At 36.1% G+C, this 17961-nt stretch overlaps 1 protein-coding gene across 2 annotated transcripts; it reads right to left on the reverse strand.

Annotated features, from left to right (window-relative positions):
- Positions 1–937: 937 nt before the first annotated feature.
- sema7a (semaphorin 7A (JohnMiltonHagen blood group)) lies at positions 938–15408 on the reverse strand. Of its 2 annotated transcripts, none has more exons than XM_067379359.1 (14): positions 15167–15408; positions 14800–14933; positions 14109–14147; positions 13917–14012; positions 12911–13004; positions 12553–12663; positions 11992–12134; positions 8907–9085; positions 7675–7783; positions 5703–5814; positions 4612–4727; positions 4345–4490; positions 3943–3998; positions 938–3820 (listed from the first exon to the last, which is right to left on the reverse strand). In XM_067379359.1, the coding sequence occupies exons 1-14, from the start codon at positions 15291–15293 to the stop codon at positions 3447–3449; spliced, it is 1836 nt and encodes a 611-aa protein (XP_067235460.1). In that variant the 5' UTR covers positions 15294–15408; the 3' UTR covers positions 938–3446. The 2 variants fall into 2 exon arrangements, with proteins under 2 accessions (XP_067235460.1, XP_067235459.1); XM_067379358.1 differs by having other exon boundaries at positions 5619–5814.
- Between the last annotated feature and the right edge of the window lie 2553 nt (positions 15409–17961).

The following is a 17961-nucleotide window of genomic DNA, read 5'->3' on the forward strand; positions in this document are numbered from 1 at the left end:
ACCAAGATCAACTTAACGTTGGATTTTCAAAAGTATGTGAAGCTTGCAGCTCCATTGTTGCAGTAAACTTGCACAATGTTCTTGAATGAATAATTTATTAGATGTACGCTGGTCTTATAGAGGTATCAACTTTACATTTCCACGAACAAAACAAACTGTGATTGGTTGCATTACACATCAGTCAAATGTCCTCTTGGGCGGTCCTTTGCCAATGAAAGCTGTGATAGAGTCCAGACCTTCTGCTGTCAGTTTGAAGCTCTAGCTATGTGAGACTAGGATCTGCTTAGCCTTAAGATGTTTTGTGAATACCGTGGTCTGCATGACTTCAAAGACCGGGTTTGTATGAGTCTTGCTCCAGCTGGAACAGGTGAACACAAAGCCAGTGAGGGGCCAGATGGTTTACATTATTATCAGTTTGAGATTTCGAAAATAGTCCTCTTCCTGGAATTTGTTTTTATTTTAAAACTAAAACTCCCAGTGCCTTTCTGTTCTTAAACGGTTTCAAAACATTTACTGAGGGAATTGGTAAAAAGGTAAAAAAAAATCACTGTTTGTATTGTTACCAGTGTTTATTCAAAGGACATTAGATATCCTGACTTAACCATGAAGGTTAGGTGTCTACCAAATGTGCTTATGTGAGTTTGTTCATATAGACAACAGAGATTTCAAGTGCTAAAAAATATATTTAAAATTAAATATAATGGACGTACTTAAAGGAAATGAATAAGTAATGCTTAAAAATAAATACAAAGTACAACAAAATAGAACATTACATATCTTAAGGCTTAAAATTCACTTACAGGAAGGGATCTTAAGATGGGCATGTTTCAGAAAGTGCAATAATAAAAATATTAATCATAAAATACAACAATATGCAACAAATTTATAAGATTGCTATCAACTTACAATAATATATAGAAACAATGTCCCTAGTGTAATATAATATTTGTAATTAGCCTGAACATTGACATAAAATACACTAGAATCAGAGAAGCCGGTTCACATCTGTGACTCACATTGAAGTCTCTCAATAATTAATGTGTTAGGCCATTAAAAATGAAAGAGAACACTGTTGCTTTGTGTAAATCTTTGCACTAGCTTCATGCTTGTTATTGACATCGAAAACAATAAAGCCAATCAATAAATGTCAAACTCACATTTGAGTATGTTAAAGCATTTTAAAGAATATACATAAAAATTTCCCTTCATTTTTACAACAGTCATGGTTCTACATTCACAAATCTGTTTTCAGTTAATGTTTTAATTAGAAAATATAAGGTATGTGTGTGTGTGTGTGTGTGTGTGTGTGTGTGTGTGTGTGTGTGTGTGTGTGTGTGTATATATATATATATATATATATATATTAGTTAAATTAGTTATATTATATATTAAAATATTTTCTAGTAAAAAATATAAAGTGAATAATCTTCTTATCTACATACATAAATATAATTTAATAAGAGAATTATTCTAGAAAATGTATTTGCTACATACTTCATGACCCTGAAGCTGTCTGTAAGTGATCCATTGCATATTTTTTTTTTGTCCCACATCTAGGAACTTCTTCAACCGATTTCATTAAACAACAGCACCACTGTGCAGCAGCACAACAGGCAGCAGCCTAAAGCACTGTCCAGTAGTGACTTTGTGTTGCCCACCACACCCAAAATTCTTTAACCCCCATTATTACAGTTCGTTTCTCAGACTTCCTGAACAATTGTATGGATACAATTACACCTAAACATACTGTTTGTCTTTATAAATCAAACTCATGGACAACTAGCTCTACACAATTAACACCCAAGTGCTTGAAACAATACAAATGACAAAAAAGCATGTATTATGAAAGTTAGTAAGTGCAAACACGATTGTCAGATGTAAAACATAAGGTAACACAATCTTACAAATGAATCTTGGCTAATGAGAGGAAGTTGTAGTTTCTCAGTAAACAAACACACCCTAAATAACTGAACAACATGACCGTGCCTTTCTCACATCTAGAATAGTCTCTCTGGTGTAGCTCTCCTTACATAACATACTGTAATTACAGTCCTTGAAAGTAGTGCTTGAACCAGTTACTTTACATTAAGGTGCTAAGTGCACAATTCAGAGCGATTTGAAGTGCTTTTGTTTCGTACAGTGGGATCCAAAAGTGCTGATATTTGGAAAAACAGCACAACTGCGAGTGGAAAATTGCTTTTATACAAAAGTCCAATAAAATATTTTTGCTCCGCCAATGAAAATAGTTCAGAGCAACATACAGTAGCTGTTTCATTCCTGAATTAATCAGCGTTTTTGAATAAACAGTTGAGTGAATAATTCAATGATTCACTCACAAAGACAGTGTGTCCAAAATCGCTTACTGAGTAGGTACTAAATTTGAATTTACTTTTTGATTGTTAAAAAGTATGTTCTATACAGTATGAATATGGCTAGAATTAATGAAATTTAGATGTAATACATTTACCGTGTTGTTACTGTCGCGTGACCTACCAGCGCCAGTTGTGTCACTTTATTGCAATTCATAAATCCTCTTCCGTGGCCTCATGAGATAGTAAAGTGTCCATCAAATCTCGCCGGAAGTAGTAGGTCATCCAGGTTTACGGTTTTTCAAATACTAACATTTACGCAGCTGGATCACTTCCATAAAGACCAACACAATCTTCCGGTTATCGTCTGATTTAAGACGGGCTTTTTTTACGGTAAATAATGCCGCATACATCAGTAAATTGACGAGTGCAAATCTTACTAAATCACTTTGCATGATTCATTTAAATAGGAGTCTCCTCCCATAAATTTTGCATCTGGGAAACTCCAGTAATAAATTCAGCCGCAAAAATAACGGCTAAAGTGCTAAATTCTAACTGCGCTTCTTTAGCAAATCCTGACAGTAGTTTTTCAACGGCAAAAGTGGGTTTGGACTGACACAAGCTGTTAGTAAATCTGGCCTTATGTATTCCGACATACTACTGTTTTGGTGTATTGTTTTGCACATTCTATATAGTAGAGAAGTAGGCTACTCATTTTCGGACTAATTACAAGACTAACTAAATTGGTCAATGTTTAAAAAGTCTTGTGACCTACAAATAGTGCAGTATCTGAAATATTTCTTCATTCTACTTTTCAGAAAAATTCTAAATCCACCTACTGTCGGAGTATTTCCGGGTTCCGAAGACAAAAGCCCAAATGCGGTCTCAGACTTTGGACCCCACCGTATACACTGAACAGATACTCAACAGATGGCAAGTGTGTAATTGTCTGCTAGGACGGACACTTACTTATACTTCAGTGTTTACTTCCCTATAAACCTCGCTTGATAAGGCCATAGTCTACATCCTACAACCACTGGCACCTGGCTAACGTGTTGCTGATGGTTTTAAACAGCTTGCAGGTCATCAGAAATGCTAGAGGATGGAAGCACTGACATTTATATAACTACCTTGACCTTAAAGCGAGCACAGATAGAAGGCGCTAGTGACACATGCCACCATTAACCAGTCCAGTGCTCTGAGATTGACAGCATCATTAAAAGCGCGCTTGGGAAAAAGGTCATATTCATTCACAGTTTTGGTGTAATCAAGTTCATGGGAAACACATTTGTAATTGCCATACATGTCACCCTTCATTGATGGGATGAGGAGGAGGCATTCTGATTGAGTCTGCTGGCATGGGCTTCTCTTGTCCCCATGTTCCCATCTATAAGTTGCATGATGGGAATCAACAGGACAAGAGAGATAAAAGGGAACATCACTGGGCACATAGTGTTGAATCTTTAATGGAGCTGTCGATGATTGTTGTACATCACGTCTGAATCTTCCCACTAAAAGACATTTGTTAAAGATACACAAGTTAGGAAGATGGTTTTGTCTGTCTTTTAAAAAATATTGCGTAAAAATTATAAATTGTAAGTAAAACAATTATGAGATTATTTTTACAACATACCTGATTTTTGGTTACATACATTAGTCAGTCCATTAGCAATGTTTTGTATTCCTCCTCTGAAACAAAATCCGAACAGAGAATTATTAAAAACAATAGCAGGTTGCCAAGGTGTTGCTATGGGGTTTCTAACCCAGCTAACAGAAAACCTTCTCAGAAATTGTAGCAAGGTTCTACCAAAGTTATGAACCAACGTTCAGAGTTTTCTAGGCCGTTACACCAGCTGGAAGTAAAAAAGTTGGACGAAACGCATCCACGCTGACACATTCTAATGTTCGCATAACCAGAAAAAACTGTTTATAAGATATTATGAGTGGTTTCTAGGTGGTCTCAATCCTTCAAAAAAGACAGCTTTTTAATGGCAAAATGCGTAAAAATAATACAATATTCTTTATAAAAGCATACTCAGTTTGAGACGCGCAGCCTCGTTCAGTCCAAGCACAGTAGGGGTCACGGGAAAGAACACATTCCTCACAGGAAGCATTGTAGTCTTGACATTTCTGCAGGTCTAACACTGACAACTGACCGGGATATCCTACGAACAGCTTCCTCTGCACACAAAAACAACAGCAGTGAACATTAAACGGAAACTGCAGACATATTCTGAAGAGTCAAAATGGATGTTATGTTTGCTTAGAAAGTGTTCAGTTGTTCACAAGGCTGCTTGATTACCTTCTCAGAGTCAAGTTTCATTGAATGTATGGGTGCGGAGCCATTGCACAGATGCGTTTCAGAGATGATAAAAGCTTTGGAGCCGTCCTCCAGGATCTTGAGGATCACTCCATCGTCTAAGAAGGACAAAGACAAGATAGTCGGTGGTCTGAAAGAACTAGTGAGAACATTTGTTGTAAGCAAAATCAATAGTAATTTAAAATTGAAAGTGCATATAATGGAAACTTATTAAGGCTGGAATACACTACATGATTTTTGTATGGGTTGTTTCCCAGATTTGCAGTTTGGAGGAGTTGCTGAAATCAGAGTCAAGTCTGCAGGTTTGGGGCAGTCAACAGTTGACAGATTTTTTAAGAAAATCACATAGTGTATGATTGGCACAAACCCTGATTTTTAAGCTTCAGACTATGATTCCATCCAGACAAAGGATATCAAAGATTTTGTGCAAAGACTTTGACTATGTTTGTCATAAGCAGATCTCAGGGATGAAAAAATATGATATATTGACCCTATTAAAGGTATAGTTCACCCAAAAATGCAAATTCTGTCATCATTTGATCACCCTCAAGTAGTTCCAAACCTGTATGAATTTCTTCTTTCTGATGAACACAGGAAGATATTTGGAAGAATGTCAGAAACCAAACAGATCTTGGCCCCCATTGACTACCATAGTACTTATTTTCCCTACTATGGCAGTAAATGGAGGGTGGGATCTGTTTAGTTACTGAAATTCTTTCAAATATCTTCCTTTGTGTTCAGCAGAACAAAGAAATTCATACAGGTTTGGAACTACTTGAGGGTGATCAAATGATGACAGAATTTGCATTTTTGGGTGATATATCCCTTTAAGCAGGGAAAAAAAAGGCTTTTAAATCATGACAGTGAGAACAAGACAAAAGCCGGTAACGACGGGAAGCGTTTTTCATATCAAGTGTACTGTTATTTTCTCTGGTATGAAGGAAGTGATAAAGCAAACATTGATATACAGAGTTCTTTATCAAATGTACCTGTTGCAAGCAGCAGCACATTGTGCATGCTTTCATTTGAAGCCTGGACTCGGTCAACAGCTATCTTGGTAAAATTCTTATTACTTGTGAAGAAAGGTGTTTCACGTTGAATGGGATGAATCCAGTCCTTCATCTCTGGATAGTCTTTAATAATGTGGAGGGTAGAATGTGGAATGGAGTTGCTGTTTTTCACACACTGGAAAAGATGTTATTTCATAATGTAATTTCAGTTAGCATTGTTTGAGGTCTGAGGTTATAACCATCCCATTGTAACCAAAACAAAGGGCAAGGCAAAAATGACTGTGTATTTCCTCAAGTATAAGTGGAGTTTTAAAATAGCTATTGTGTGGAAACAATAGCCTTGATTCACCAACAATGACTATAAGGATAATAACCCTGAACAATTCACCTTTGGGTCAAGAGTAAAACAATTGAGGAAGTTGTTGAGCATAAAAATACATATGTATAAAAAAAAACAACTTAGGAAAATGTGTATCAACAGGTTACTCAGTACAGTTTTTAATTAAAAAAATATGATGATCTCACTGCGATGGACCCTCTAAGCACAATATTATAAAAAAAAATTGGTAAATGCTAATATATTTACATATTTATTAATTAATTAAATTATTATTAATTTTATTTATTATTACTATTATTTTATTATTACTAAAAAGAGTGATTTAAATGTGTATATTATTTAATTATTTATTTTAATGATTATTTTTCCACAACCCCCCCCTAGCACCTCCCTGCTGCCACCTGTGCCCGGTTGCATAAAGCACCTTAAGTGTAGTTTTCCCTTAAGATCGCCCTTATGTTTCCCTTAAACTTAAGGGTGTTGCAGAAAATAACCGTTAAGTGTTACTTAAGGGTTTCTTTAGGCGAAACGTCATAAACCCTTAAGAATTTCCCTTAAGTATATATTTTTCACTTAAGTAATGCGTAAGTGTTGCATAAAGCCCCTTAACCTTAATTTCCCTAAGTATATCGTAAGGTTCGTAAAACTTCACCTTAAGTGTTACACAGAGTGAGCAGGTTCAATCCAAGTCGTATAACGTGCCACGATCGGCCGCTTTATATGATAGACAAATTGTACTTTAGCGGTTTATTCACATAAACATTGATGAAATATAACATCTTATAACATATCTTATATGGTAAACGGAAGCGCAAACGTGCGTGCATCACACGCAAAAACAACCCTCATTGGTTCTTGCGCGCACATTTGAGCTTCCGACACAGCCGTAATCATATGGATGTCTTTCAATAAATGGACATAAATGATGAGAGAATATTAAAAATATCTTTATTTGTTGTCCAAAGATGAATGAAAGTCTTATGGGTTTGGAACGACATGAGGGCGTCAGGGTGAGTGAATGACGGCAGAAATCTCAATTTTGAGTAAACAATCATTTTGAGTTTCTCGTCTCTTTCATATTTGGTTTTCTTTTTTGTTTTCCTTATCCATATTATGTTGTTTTCTGTGAAAACTTACCACGATACGTATTAACAAATAACGTGTCCATGGCAACAGTAGAATTTTTTAACGGCAAAACCTGGGATGCTGTCGTTAAACACTTAACGGTTTCCCTTACCTAAGAGAACAGTTTAAGAGATTATATGCAACACCCTTAAGTCATTCCCTTAGTTAAGGGGAAATCACGCCTTAAGTATCATACTTAAGGGAAAAACTTAAGGTGCTTTATGCAACCGGGCACTGGGATTTTCCAGACCCAGACACTGTCATCTTAGAGATCGTAGCACAATACCAATGGAGCTATTCAATACTATTTGGAAACAATGTGTGGAATATTGCCATCACATTCATGAAAAAGTCTTGTGGTTGGGTTTGTGAATACTAGGAAACGGAAAAAACTTCCCTACACATTATTTTACTACAGTGGTTCACTGGTATGTGTTGTAATGCATCATCGTGCAAAACCAAACAAGGTCAAACAAACAACATTGAGTTTTTCTACCCAAACAAACTAAATATATAATTTTAAAAAAAGAATGTTTATTTAGATTATTCTGGAAGTGTGTTTTTGCTTACCGTTCCTGGTCTTGGGTTGGGAATCGCCCCAGTATAACCTTTGTAGGAAGAACTCTCAAAAACATTATCAAGATCCTTCAAGGAATATATGCAGACAGCAGAAGAGTTCCTATGGCAACATTAAAAGATTGTTAACGCACATATATATGCAAATAAATTAAAGTGATGGCTTTTAAGTTCTGGTAGAATCTGCCATCTCTGACCCAGTTTGTTTGTTTAATGGCAGCAATATGTTGTGTTTTCCACCAACTGGCAACCCGGGGTGTTAAAATACTGTTGGGTAAATTGGCAGTGGGCGGGATCACACATTCCAAAACAGACATTCCGACACGCAACACACATTTCAAAGTAGAATATCTGGCTGTAGTATTGTTTTTCAGAGAAAAAATAATGTAAACGTAGCTTGTTTCCTAAATTTTCAAAAACATATTATGGTATTTTTATCGTTTAGTACAGTCGTCAGTGCTTCATGGGAGTAGGCCGAGCTAAAGAACTATTTTGCCTTGTTTTGCCCATTCACACCAAGGACAATAACTAAAACAATAAGGATATAGTTCTAAGAATCATTCAAAAATGTAAGAGTCCACATCACAACAATAATGATAAAGGCACAGAGAGACGATATCGTTGGAATCACTTTCAGAATGTTAATCTGAATCTGCCAATCAGAATCCATCCTGTTTTAAAGAGCTCACATCTTGATGCCAGATACCACAGCACACCTTCAGTGGTCCATGCCTCAACACATCAGGGCTGTTTTGGCAGCAAAAGTAGGACCAACACAATGTTGACAAGGTGAAGGTGGTCATTATGCCTGATCGGTGTATATCATAATGGTTAAATAATTAAATAATCTTTAAAGTTATCATTCTTGATGTGAGTGGGCCTCAAGGCCGTTATTAAAAAACAATTACCAGGAATCTCAATTTTTTTCCTCTTAAGGCCAGCCTTCTGCTTGGAACAATAACTGATAAGCTGAATAAACATGTGTCAGATTACTTATTGTGTTTGTACTGATCACTTTAAAGACTGTGTGCTGACTCAGTTGTGTGTTGACTTTATTGTTATTACTATATGGGTAAGGATTGTGAGAGGATGAAAGTATTCAGAAAAAGAAACTCTCCATTGATAAAGATAATACTGATATGTTCATCTCAAAACCATTGTTTCCAAAGAGGAACATTCTGAGCAAGAAGTAACATGGAAATATCAGAAGATAATGCAGTGTTTACCAGCTGCTGGAGAAGAGCGCATACACTCGCGAGTCCGTCCAGTCTTCAGCATGCTGGACGAAAACATCCTGTAGACGGTTAAAGTACAACGACTCGCTAGGAATCCCACACACAAGCCGTGCCTTCAGGAAGGAGGTCCATATGTTCTGGAGTAACTGCTTGGGACCGCCCTCATCAACCTATGATAGATTGATGTTTTCACAGATGAAAAATATTCAGCTGATTCCAAGCCCAGATAACAAACCCAGATAATAATCCACATGTCCTGGAATGTTTCTTCATTTCTTAAAAGTTTTTACACAGAACACACCCAGCTAACAGGGAATATTCTCAGATTTTTGCCTAATGTTCTGGCAAGGTTTTTTCAAAGTTATGAACAATGTTCTTCCAGTACCATTAATAGAATGTTCGTTCAAAGTTCAGTGTTTAATAATGTTCTCGGTAACACTTTAGAATACTGTTCCGTCATTAATGAATAACTACACAGGAACAAATGAGTAACACTCTTTGGTTGCTCACTATTAGTGAATCCATAACTACTACCTCCCAGAGAACTACTAAAAACTACTACATACGAGTTTATAATTAACATGAAAACTGCATAATGTGTAATTAATTCTAAAGTAAAGATCAAATTTATTTGGAACAGTATAAAGTGAAAAACATGAAAACTCTCTAATAATGACTGAAATCATAGTAATTGACCCTTCGCCGGGAGTTTGATTGACAAGCGATCTAACCAGTCAGAACGCCGAATCTGCCATTTTGTCCAACAAAAGCAGTCAGGAGTTAGAAGATTAACCTCGGTGGAGTTAAGCTCAAAACATTGTGTGTATTGCCGTCTTTCGACGTTTAAAACAACATTCCTTATGATGTTCATTCATGTTTATTTGATGCTATAAATTAACTAGTAGGAAGAGATGATCGGTTCACGAGCCGCTTGAGCTGAGGCTCTACAGTGGTCTGTCACGACACATTAAAGAACCACAAAACGGTTTTCATTGTTTGAATTTCTTTAAAAAAAACTACACAGTTTGAAAGCTGGGACTTGGTTTAATATCATAAGTAATCTTCTCTGTTTTGTCTGTTTTAGAAGCACCAACTCATGATTTTAAGCCTAAACTTGACATAATCTGTAAACTTGTCCCTCAAATCTGATTGGTTGATCTGAATGTTGTTCCAGGATCAACAAAAATGTTGACCCAGGAACATGCTGAACTCCGTGTTCTGCTACACAGCTGATTGGCTTCTCCTCTCCACCAATAAGCTGGCGTTTTGGCGCAATAATGCTGCTGTCGGCTGTCAGATCATCCAGATTTAACTGGCTGGCTATTTTCTTGTTTTCTGCTGAAGATGCTTACTCCTAACTTTGCTGATAACAGTGTGCCAAAAGTGTGAAATAAGTGCGATGACTGCATTGTCAAGTTCAATGCCAGGGATGCTTTTAGTGCTGCAATCTAAATTTGAACCTTTCTGACTATGTTTCTGATACCCCGTAATTACCCTATACCGAGTTGACGTTCTGACATAGAACATGGAAGCTCTGCACAGTGTCTACAATGTAAACAGCATAGGAGGATGACAGGGAAGAGAAGAAGTTGTTGAATAAAGTTATTTAGGGCCCGAGCACCGATGGTGTGAGGACCCTATTGTAATTGCTCAGCCAATTATTATTCTTCTCCAAAATGAATCGCATTTTTGAGGGCCTAAACGTTCTCAAAAACTGATGAAACTTTGTACACGCATCAGAAGTGGTGAAAATTTACGTCTGATATGGGTTTCAGAATTTGCCATTTCCAGACATTGTACTTTAACGAACTCCTCCTAGAGCTTTAATCAGATGAACATCATATTTGGTCAGTCTAATCTAAAGGCCTTTGTGATGTTAAATTGCGAAGATCTAGAGTTTTTGATGAAGGGCGTGTTCGTAGTGGCCTGGCAAAGTTCGATGTTTCGCCATGAAACAGGAAGTTGTTGTAACTCGGGCATACAATGTCCGATCTGCCCCAAACTTCACATGTTTTATTAGAGTCCTGACTTGAAGACATTTATATGACAATATTCAGTTACAGTCATAGCGCCACCTGGTGTCAACAGGAAATGACATGTTTTACACTGTGATTAACTCCTCATAGAGATTAAACCAGATCAACATCATATATGGCCAGTCTAATCATAAGGCCTTTGAGATGTTAAATTGCAAAGATCTTGAGTTTTCGCTGAAGGGCGTGTCCGTGGCGGACCGTCAAAGTCTGATGTTTCGCCATGAATGATGAAGCTGTTGTAGCTGAGGCATACTATATCTGATCTGGTCCAAACTTCACATGCGTGATAAGAGTCCTGGCCTAAAGACATCTATATGACAATATTCAGTTAGCCATAGCGCCACCTGCTGGCAGCAGGAAATGGCATGCTTTACACTGTAATTCACTACCAGATTCACATTTCAATATGCCACGAAGTATTAAACATGCTAGAAACATGTTAAATCATGCAACACTTGGCTGAGTGCTAATTTATGCGATTAACGGCACTAAAGAAACAGGAAGTTGTTGTAACTCAGGCATACAATGTCCAATCTGCTCTAAACTTCACATGTTAGATAAAAGTCCTGGCCTGAAGACATCAACATAGCAATATTCAGTTACGGTCAAAGGGTCATCTGTTGACAGCAGGAAGTGTGGCATTTCGAAATGACTTTGGCATAATTCTCCTGTATTCACTCGCTTACATGCATGATGCCCACTGTTCACTGTTTTCCTAAGGCCAACAGGTGGCGGTGAGCCTGGGTGCGAGGGCCCTTTCATCGCTGCTTGCAGCTTTAATCTAAATTTGAATCTCTGCGTAAGTTTCTGACTATGTAAGACTTCTCTTCACCACCTCCGGAATAATTCATGGTAACCAATCCCTGACACGCAAATCCCTTTATAAGATAAGGCCATTCATCTTTCCTCAATGTGTAGGATGATAAAATTGCTTTTGAAGGTCACTTTTCCACAATAATGGTTCTCTCAGATGTGGTGCGTACATGTAGGAAGTCTCACAAAGAACCATCACATCTTTCATATCTAAGTGAGAAACATACCTTACACACTCTGGCAACTCTAGATATCCAAGGATCAGCTTCTGGGCTTGTGTCAGAGTTTTTTTCACGAAATAAGACGTATATCTTCTCATTCAAGGAGTCATTTCTGCGCTCGGCCAAAAAAATTGAGATAAACGTGGGTTCTGTGAGGGAGTAAAAATAAGTCATGAATTATTTCTCTCTACCCATTCGACATTTTTATTCATTTCATTGAACCTCAACTTTAGTTTCTTGTGAAAAACAGTGACTAGAGTGTATTTTGATTGCTTGGGAGTGCTGTCTTGTCAGCAGACGCAGTCAACAATTGAGGACTTTGCTGACAGCCCTATCAGCAAAACTAAAGGGTATACTAAAGTGCATTCTTTATATAGCATCAGAGCAAGAGCTGTGCGTTTACTTAGACTCATTTGTCCTCATTAGTTCCTTAAATCTGAAATAACCTTCCTTTGGGGACATTTGGAGATGTTCTCAATTAGAAAAACAGTTCATGCATAAAATAAGTATTTGTCTAAAAATGATAAAAGCTTGTAGTAATTTTAGTGAAACTGTGATTCTACCAACCTGAGACCCACTGATCATGCATCCATACGCTGATTCGATTTCCAGCTTTTCTTCGAAACTGCAGCAGAGTTCCATCACTGTACAGAGGAGCTGCTGCATAGAGGTCTCCATCTGAACACATAAAGTGCCAACATTCATAATGAAAGAGCTCACACACCCTTTCTCGGATCTGTCCATATGCATTACAAACCAGGGGTATAAATGTATTATGCAATAAAGGAGCACTCTCTGTCAAAGCAATTAAAAATTTTCTCAGTGAAAGCCTAGGTTTTATGCTAGATAAGCAACTGCAATCCTCCAGCTCATTCACAAAGCCTAAGCAGATCCAAACATTAAGCGGCTTGTGCTCCCCACATACCTGCCATCAGGGACAGTGAGTTTTGTGTGCATGTGTGAGGTGAGATCCCTGTCCCGTCTACAACCTCAGTGGAACGATTGCTTTCTTTGGGAAACTTTAAAAAAGAGACAATATTAGAGAGAGATATGGCAAGCCATTTTAACATTTATTTGCAGGATATCAATTAAAATGAGCTAAAATTGAAAATACAATTTCAGATATTAAGAATTGTGATTTTTTTTTATTAGTTAAAATTAAAGTTTTGATTTGATTGGATTTCTGCAAGTGCTTACATAAATTTTCACATTTTTACAAGTATTTTATTCCCTTGATTTACTTAATTGTGTGCACGATTTACTGATTCGTTCCCTCGATTTCCTAAATTGGACGCACAATTTACTATTTAATTCCCTTGATTGACTAAATCATGCGCACTATTTACTATTTCATTCCTTTGATTTACTAAATCGCACGCACTATTTACTGATTTGTTCTCTCAATTTACTAAATCATGCGCACTATTTACTATTTCATTCCTTCGATTTACTAAATCGTGCGCACGATTGACTGATTTGTTCCCTCGATTTACTAAATCGCGCTCATGATTTACTGATTTGTTCTCTCGATTTACTAAATCATGTGTACGATTTACTAATTCGTTCCCTCAATTTGTAAATCGTGTGCACGATTTAGTAATTTATAAATCGAGGGATTTTAATTGTACAATAAAAATTAATGCCAAGCTGAAACTACACATATGCAAGTACACAGCCTGTAAAGCCGACACACAATTGCAGAAAGTCCAAGCTTATATAAAAACAGTTTGCTGTGTTTTAATTTGTTCTGAGAATGGCACACTTTGATTGGACAAAGATTTGCTGCGCATGCTCTCTGAGGTTAAAGTTTTGCGCAAGAGAGAGCGAGCGAGCAGGAGAGAGAGAGGCATCTTTTGGAAAAACTACACGGCAACATTGGACAGAAATTATGCGGTTCTGAATATTATTTTACTAATATTATTATTTCTTACCAGTTTCCAACACTTCGGCTCTTCTCCATTCGTCCCACATACAAATGTGCAGTCTTCAAATCTTTCAATTACTGTGACTACATTTTCACATGAGCTCTGTATTATAGATGGAGGAATATTAGTAAGACTGTTAAACCACAAAAAAATCTGCTTGTTCTTTTTTCTCTTCTTCAAAATAAATGTAAAACTCACCTCACCACACCTTGGTAAGTCTGGATCCAGAGTGAAGTTCTACCAAACAAATAAATAAAATCATCTGATTAAATCGTATAGTTTGCATCTCAATATATATTGTTTTTTTATCTCGGTCACAAAATCTTCTCAAATTTTATGTTAAAATAATTTTAGCCAAACTATAAGAAACGATTCAAGAGGAAAGACTATGACAACACAATTAACAAAACATATACAAAGCAACCAATCGCATGAATGTTTTCTCCCTAACACAACATTTAAATAATTTATTGTAACCATAGCAACAGATTGGACTTGTTGATGGAAATAAGTCTTTCACGCACACTTGATATTGCATCCACTGCTTTTGTTTGTTTGATTAAATTACACAGAAAGACACATTTGTTGCTATGGTCCCCGCTGTCTGTGCGTCATAGGCTTTAATTTCTGACTGTCTATCCACAATATATAATTTAACGTTACTGATTACATCTGGCAAAAATCTTTATTAACTTCAGTCTTAACTGAAAGGTTAAAAATAAAAAATTCTAATTGATATGCAAATATGCTTTATGTCCCAACTCTGAAATGACTTTGAATAGAATTAAAATAAATATTTTCAATAGAAAATGGCAAAATCATATAGGCTAGACACATCATAATCATATATATTTCACATATCATTTACATATAAATGACCAGTAATTACCTCCAAAATCTGACGACTGTCCACATCAATACGTAGAACATTATTTAATCCTCCCACCAACAGACTATTTGATCCTTCTTGATGAAATAAAACTGTATGACTATAGTTTGTGTTGTATAACAGTCGCCAATCATCTGAGGAAACAAATAAAACCAGGTAAGGTTATGCTGTAAGATATAATATGTCACCTCACCTCTCCCACAAACACAATTGAGATATTATCATTTGATATAGCACATAAAAAAATATATTAAATACAAAGTCAATTCAATACAAACGTTTCTAGAATAGAATAGAATAGAATAGAATATAGGCTACTTTAAAAATGGTCAGTCTGATTACAGGGCAAATTTGTATTTTAGTTTACCTTGTCTCAATGTTAATCTGGGATTAAAAGAGCAAAAGACGCACTGGAAGCACGCTCCATAAATAAACCAAGGATACGCCACAATGCCTTTGATGTCGACAGAGAAATATCGCCGTTTTAGGAGCATTTTCCTTCAGGGTCTATTCGCTCATAATAACACGAGCAGTCTCCGTCCAGTCAGAGAGTCCGGTAATTCTGAAAATAGGCTTGTTTGAGATGCGTCTAGCCTCGCCTGAATTTCAGCCGAGAGAGGGCGGCTGCAGTGAGGGGAGGAGTGAAAAAAGTGCAGTTCTCCTTCCTCGTAGTGGAACAGACACCTGCGAGATCAAAGGCGGATATCGCGGGATTCACACTCGTGCGCTGTGTTGCTGATAAACTGGATGTAATTTAAGTTATGTTGCTTTTATGAAAATAAACATAATGAACAATACACGCAAAGTCCTTGTTATTTATTTCCATTCAAAAGATGTGTGCATCCATCATTTTTACTTTAATTATAGACATGTTTTTTTTTAATAAATGACAACAATCACATAACCCATAGCACTGTCAGAGAGTTTGGGAATATTTGCACGCGCTCCATTAGATGGACTGAGTGTAAACAGAGGTGTAAAAAGTACTCAAAAATGTTACTCAAGTGAAAGTACAAGTACTGAGTGAAAATGTTACTCACTTAAAAGTAAAAGTATCTGGCCAGAAACATACTTGAGTAAAAGTAAAAAAGTACCACATTCAAATTGTACTTGAGTATTAAAATAGTAAAAGTAACAGCAAGAATGAAAACTAGAGATTCTTGTTTAAACTCTAAAAACATGAAGTGAATGAACCACACAGGTTTTATCCTGCTTTAGAACTGTTTGAGTTTAATTGTATTTAATTATCAAACTATAAGACCTAATGCCAGTATGCAACATGCTACTCAAAGTTGCAAAACCTCGGATTTAACATAAGCAGAAGCTGATTTTTAAAATTGTGAGTGTTTTTTAAGGCAAAATAGAATGATCTCCAAAAAATAAGTACTTTTTGACTGAAAATAAAATTGTAAGGAGTAAAAAGTACTTTTTTTCTTAAAAAATGTAATCAAGTAAAAGTATTGATTTTTAATAGTACTCAAGTAAAGTAAAAGTCCCCAAAAATAATACTTAAGTACAGTAATCAAGTAAAATTACTTAAGTACTTTACACCTCTGAGTGTAAATAACCTGTCTAAGTAACCTAGTATCATTTCTAGACTGTCAACACTGATCATCACATGTGTAAATAGTTATGTAAGTTACACTCTTCTATATAGAACCAAAAAAGGTTCTATCAGGCGCTTCATATATGGAACCCTGAAAAGGTTCTATATAGAACCCTTTTTAAGGGTTCATTTTATTGATTTAGTTTTTAATTTATTTTAATTAAATTTTATTAATTAACCTGCTTATATAGTTACTTTATCAATAGAAAAACTTAAATACCCATAGGCATAACACACTACAGTACAAAGAAAAGTGTATTAGGATATAACACGAACTCTCGCCACCATTATCGATCAGTCCACAACCGTTTTTTAACAGAAATTTGAGGAATTCATGTAAGAAATGACAAACCTCCTGGCGGAGAATAGCGCAGGCCCGGACAGCACCGTAAACCACATTTCTTCTTTTTGATTCTTGAAAAAAACATGCAAGGTGTGTAAATATATCAAGGATTTAGGCAAATGTAATTAAAATAACGTAAGAGATATTAATTTTCTCACTTACCAATTTAATCGTCGTCCTCTCGAGCGCTGAGCTCAAACGGACACCCGTAACGGTTGAAGTTTAAAATGCTGTTCACGCGCATTTTAATTACTCGCGCATGACGCGCGCGGCTGAAATCCGACACTGCGCGTGCAGACAGTACAGAACTGATCAGCGCATACACATGCAAGTTATTTGCTGTTTATGTCGAAGATCATTTAATGCATCTGTTTGGAGGGTTGAGTTATAAGAATTGACTTTCAGAATCTAAGTCATTCCTACAGGATTTTCTTTAACCAGCAGATGGCAGAATTCTGCCCCTAGCGCCTAGATCCAGAAATAACGTAAGCTATATTTAATCTAGATTTTTTTCATTACAGGATAATGCGGCAATTATTTTGTCTAATAAACCTATTAAACTTGAACATGTATATAAGTTTGTTTTCTTCAGAATGAAAGGTGTGCCTAAGTAAAATTGAAGTAAAAACACAAAAATAATGTTCAATAGTGTAATCATTTGAATAATGCACTAATAATGTAGCACATTTAGCCCAAAGAACCCTTTGTGCCAAAAGGGTTCTTTCTCCTTATATAGAACCTTTTTGGCAGAAAGGGTTCTATAAAGTTGGTTAAAGAACCCTAGGGTTCTATATAGAACCCCAAATAACCTTTTTTTTCTAAGAGATAGTGTTGCTAAAGGACAAAACAAAAGCATTAATAACCATAAGGTTATTATAATTCATATTTTAAAATAATTCATTACAAACAGATTTCTAGGCATTTCTCTTTTTTTCACAGCTGATGTATTTTCTTGCTTTAAAAGAACTGTCTCTTGTTTAGTAATTTTTTTTTTTTTTTTTTTGAGATTGCAGTCTTTTTCTGCTGCCATTGTTTTCCTTGGATTTACTTCTGCGTTCCATGCAATTTTAAGCTTTTCTTGGTTCATTCCATGTTTTACAGGCAACCTCTCTCATTAGCACAGTTGGTTTTAAATTAATCTAGTTTATTTTAAATCTGGACTCCATGGTACAGGTTTTAGGAATCTGTACTTAATCTGTTTTTCAGAAAGCCA

The sequence above is a fragment of the Chanodichthys erythropterus genome, chromosome 24 (assembly GCF_024489055.1).
Source record: "Chanodichthys erythropterus isolate Z2021 chromosome 24, ASM2448905v1, whole genome shotgun sequence".
NCBI classification, from domain to species: domain Eukaryota; kingdom Metazoa; phylum Chordata; class Actinopteri; order Cypriniformes; family Xenocyprididae; genus Chanodichthys; species Chanodichthys erythropterus.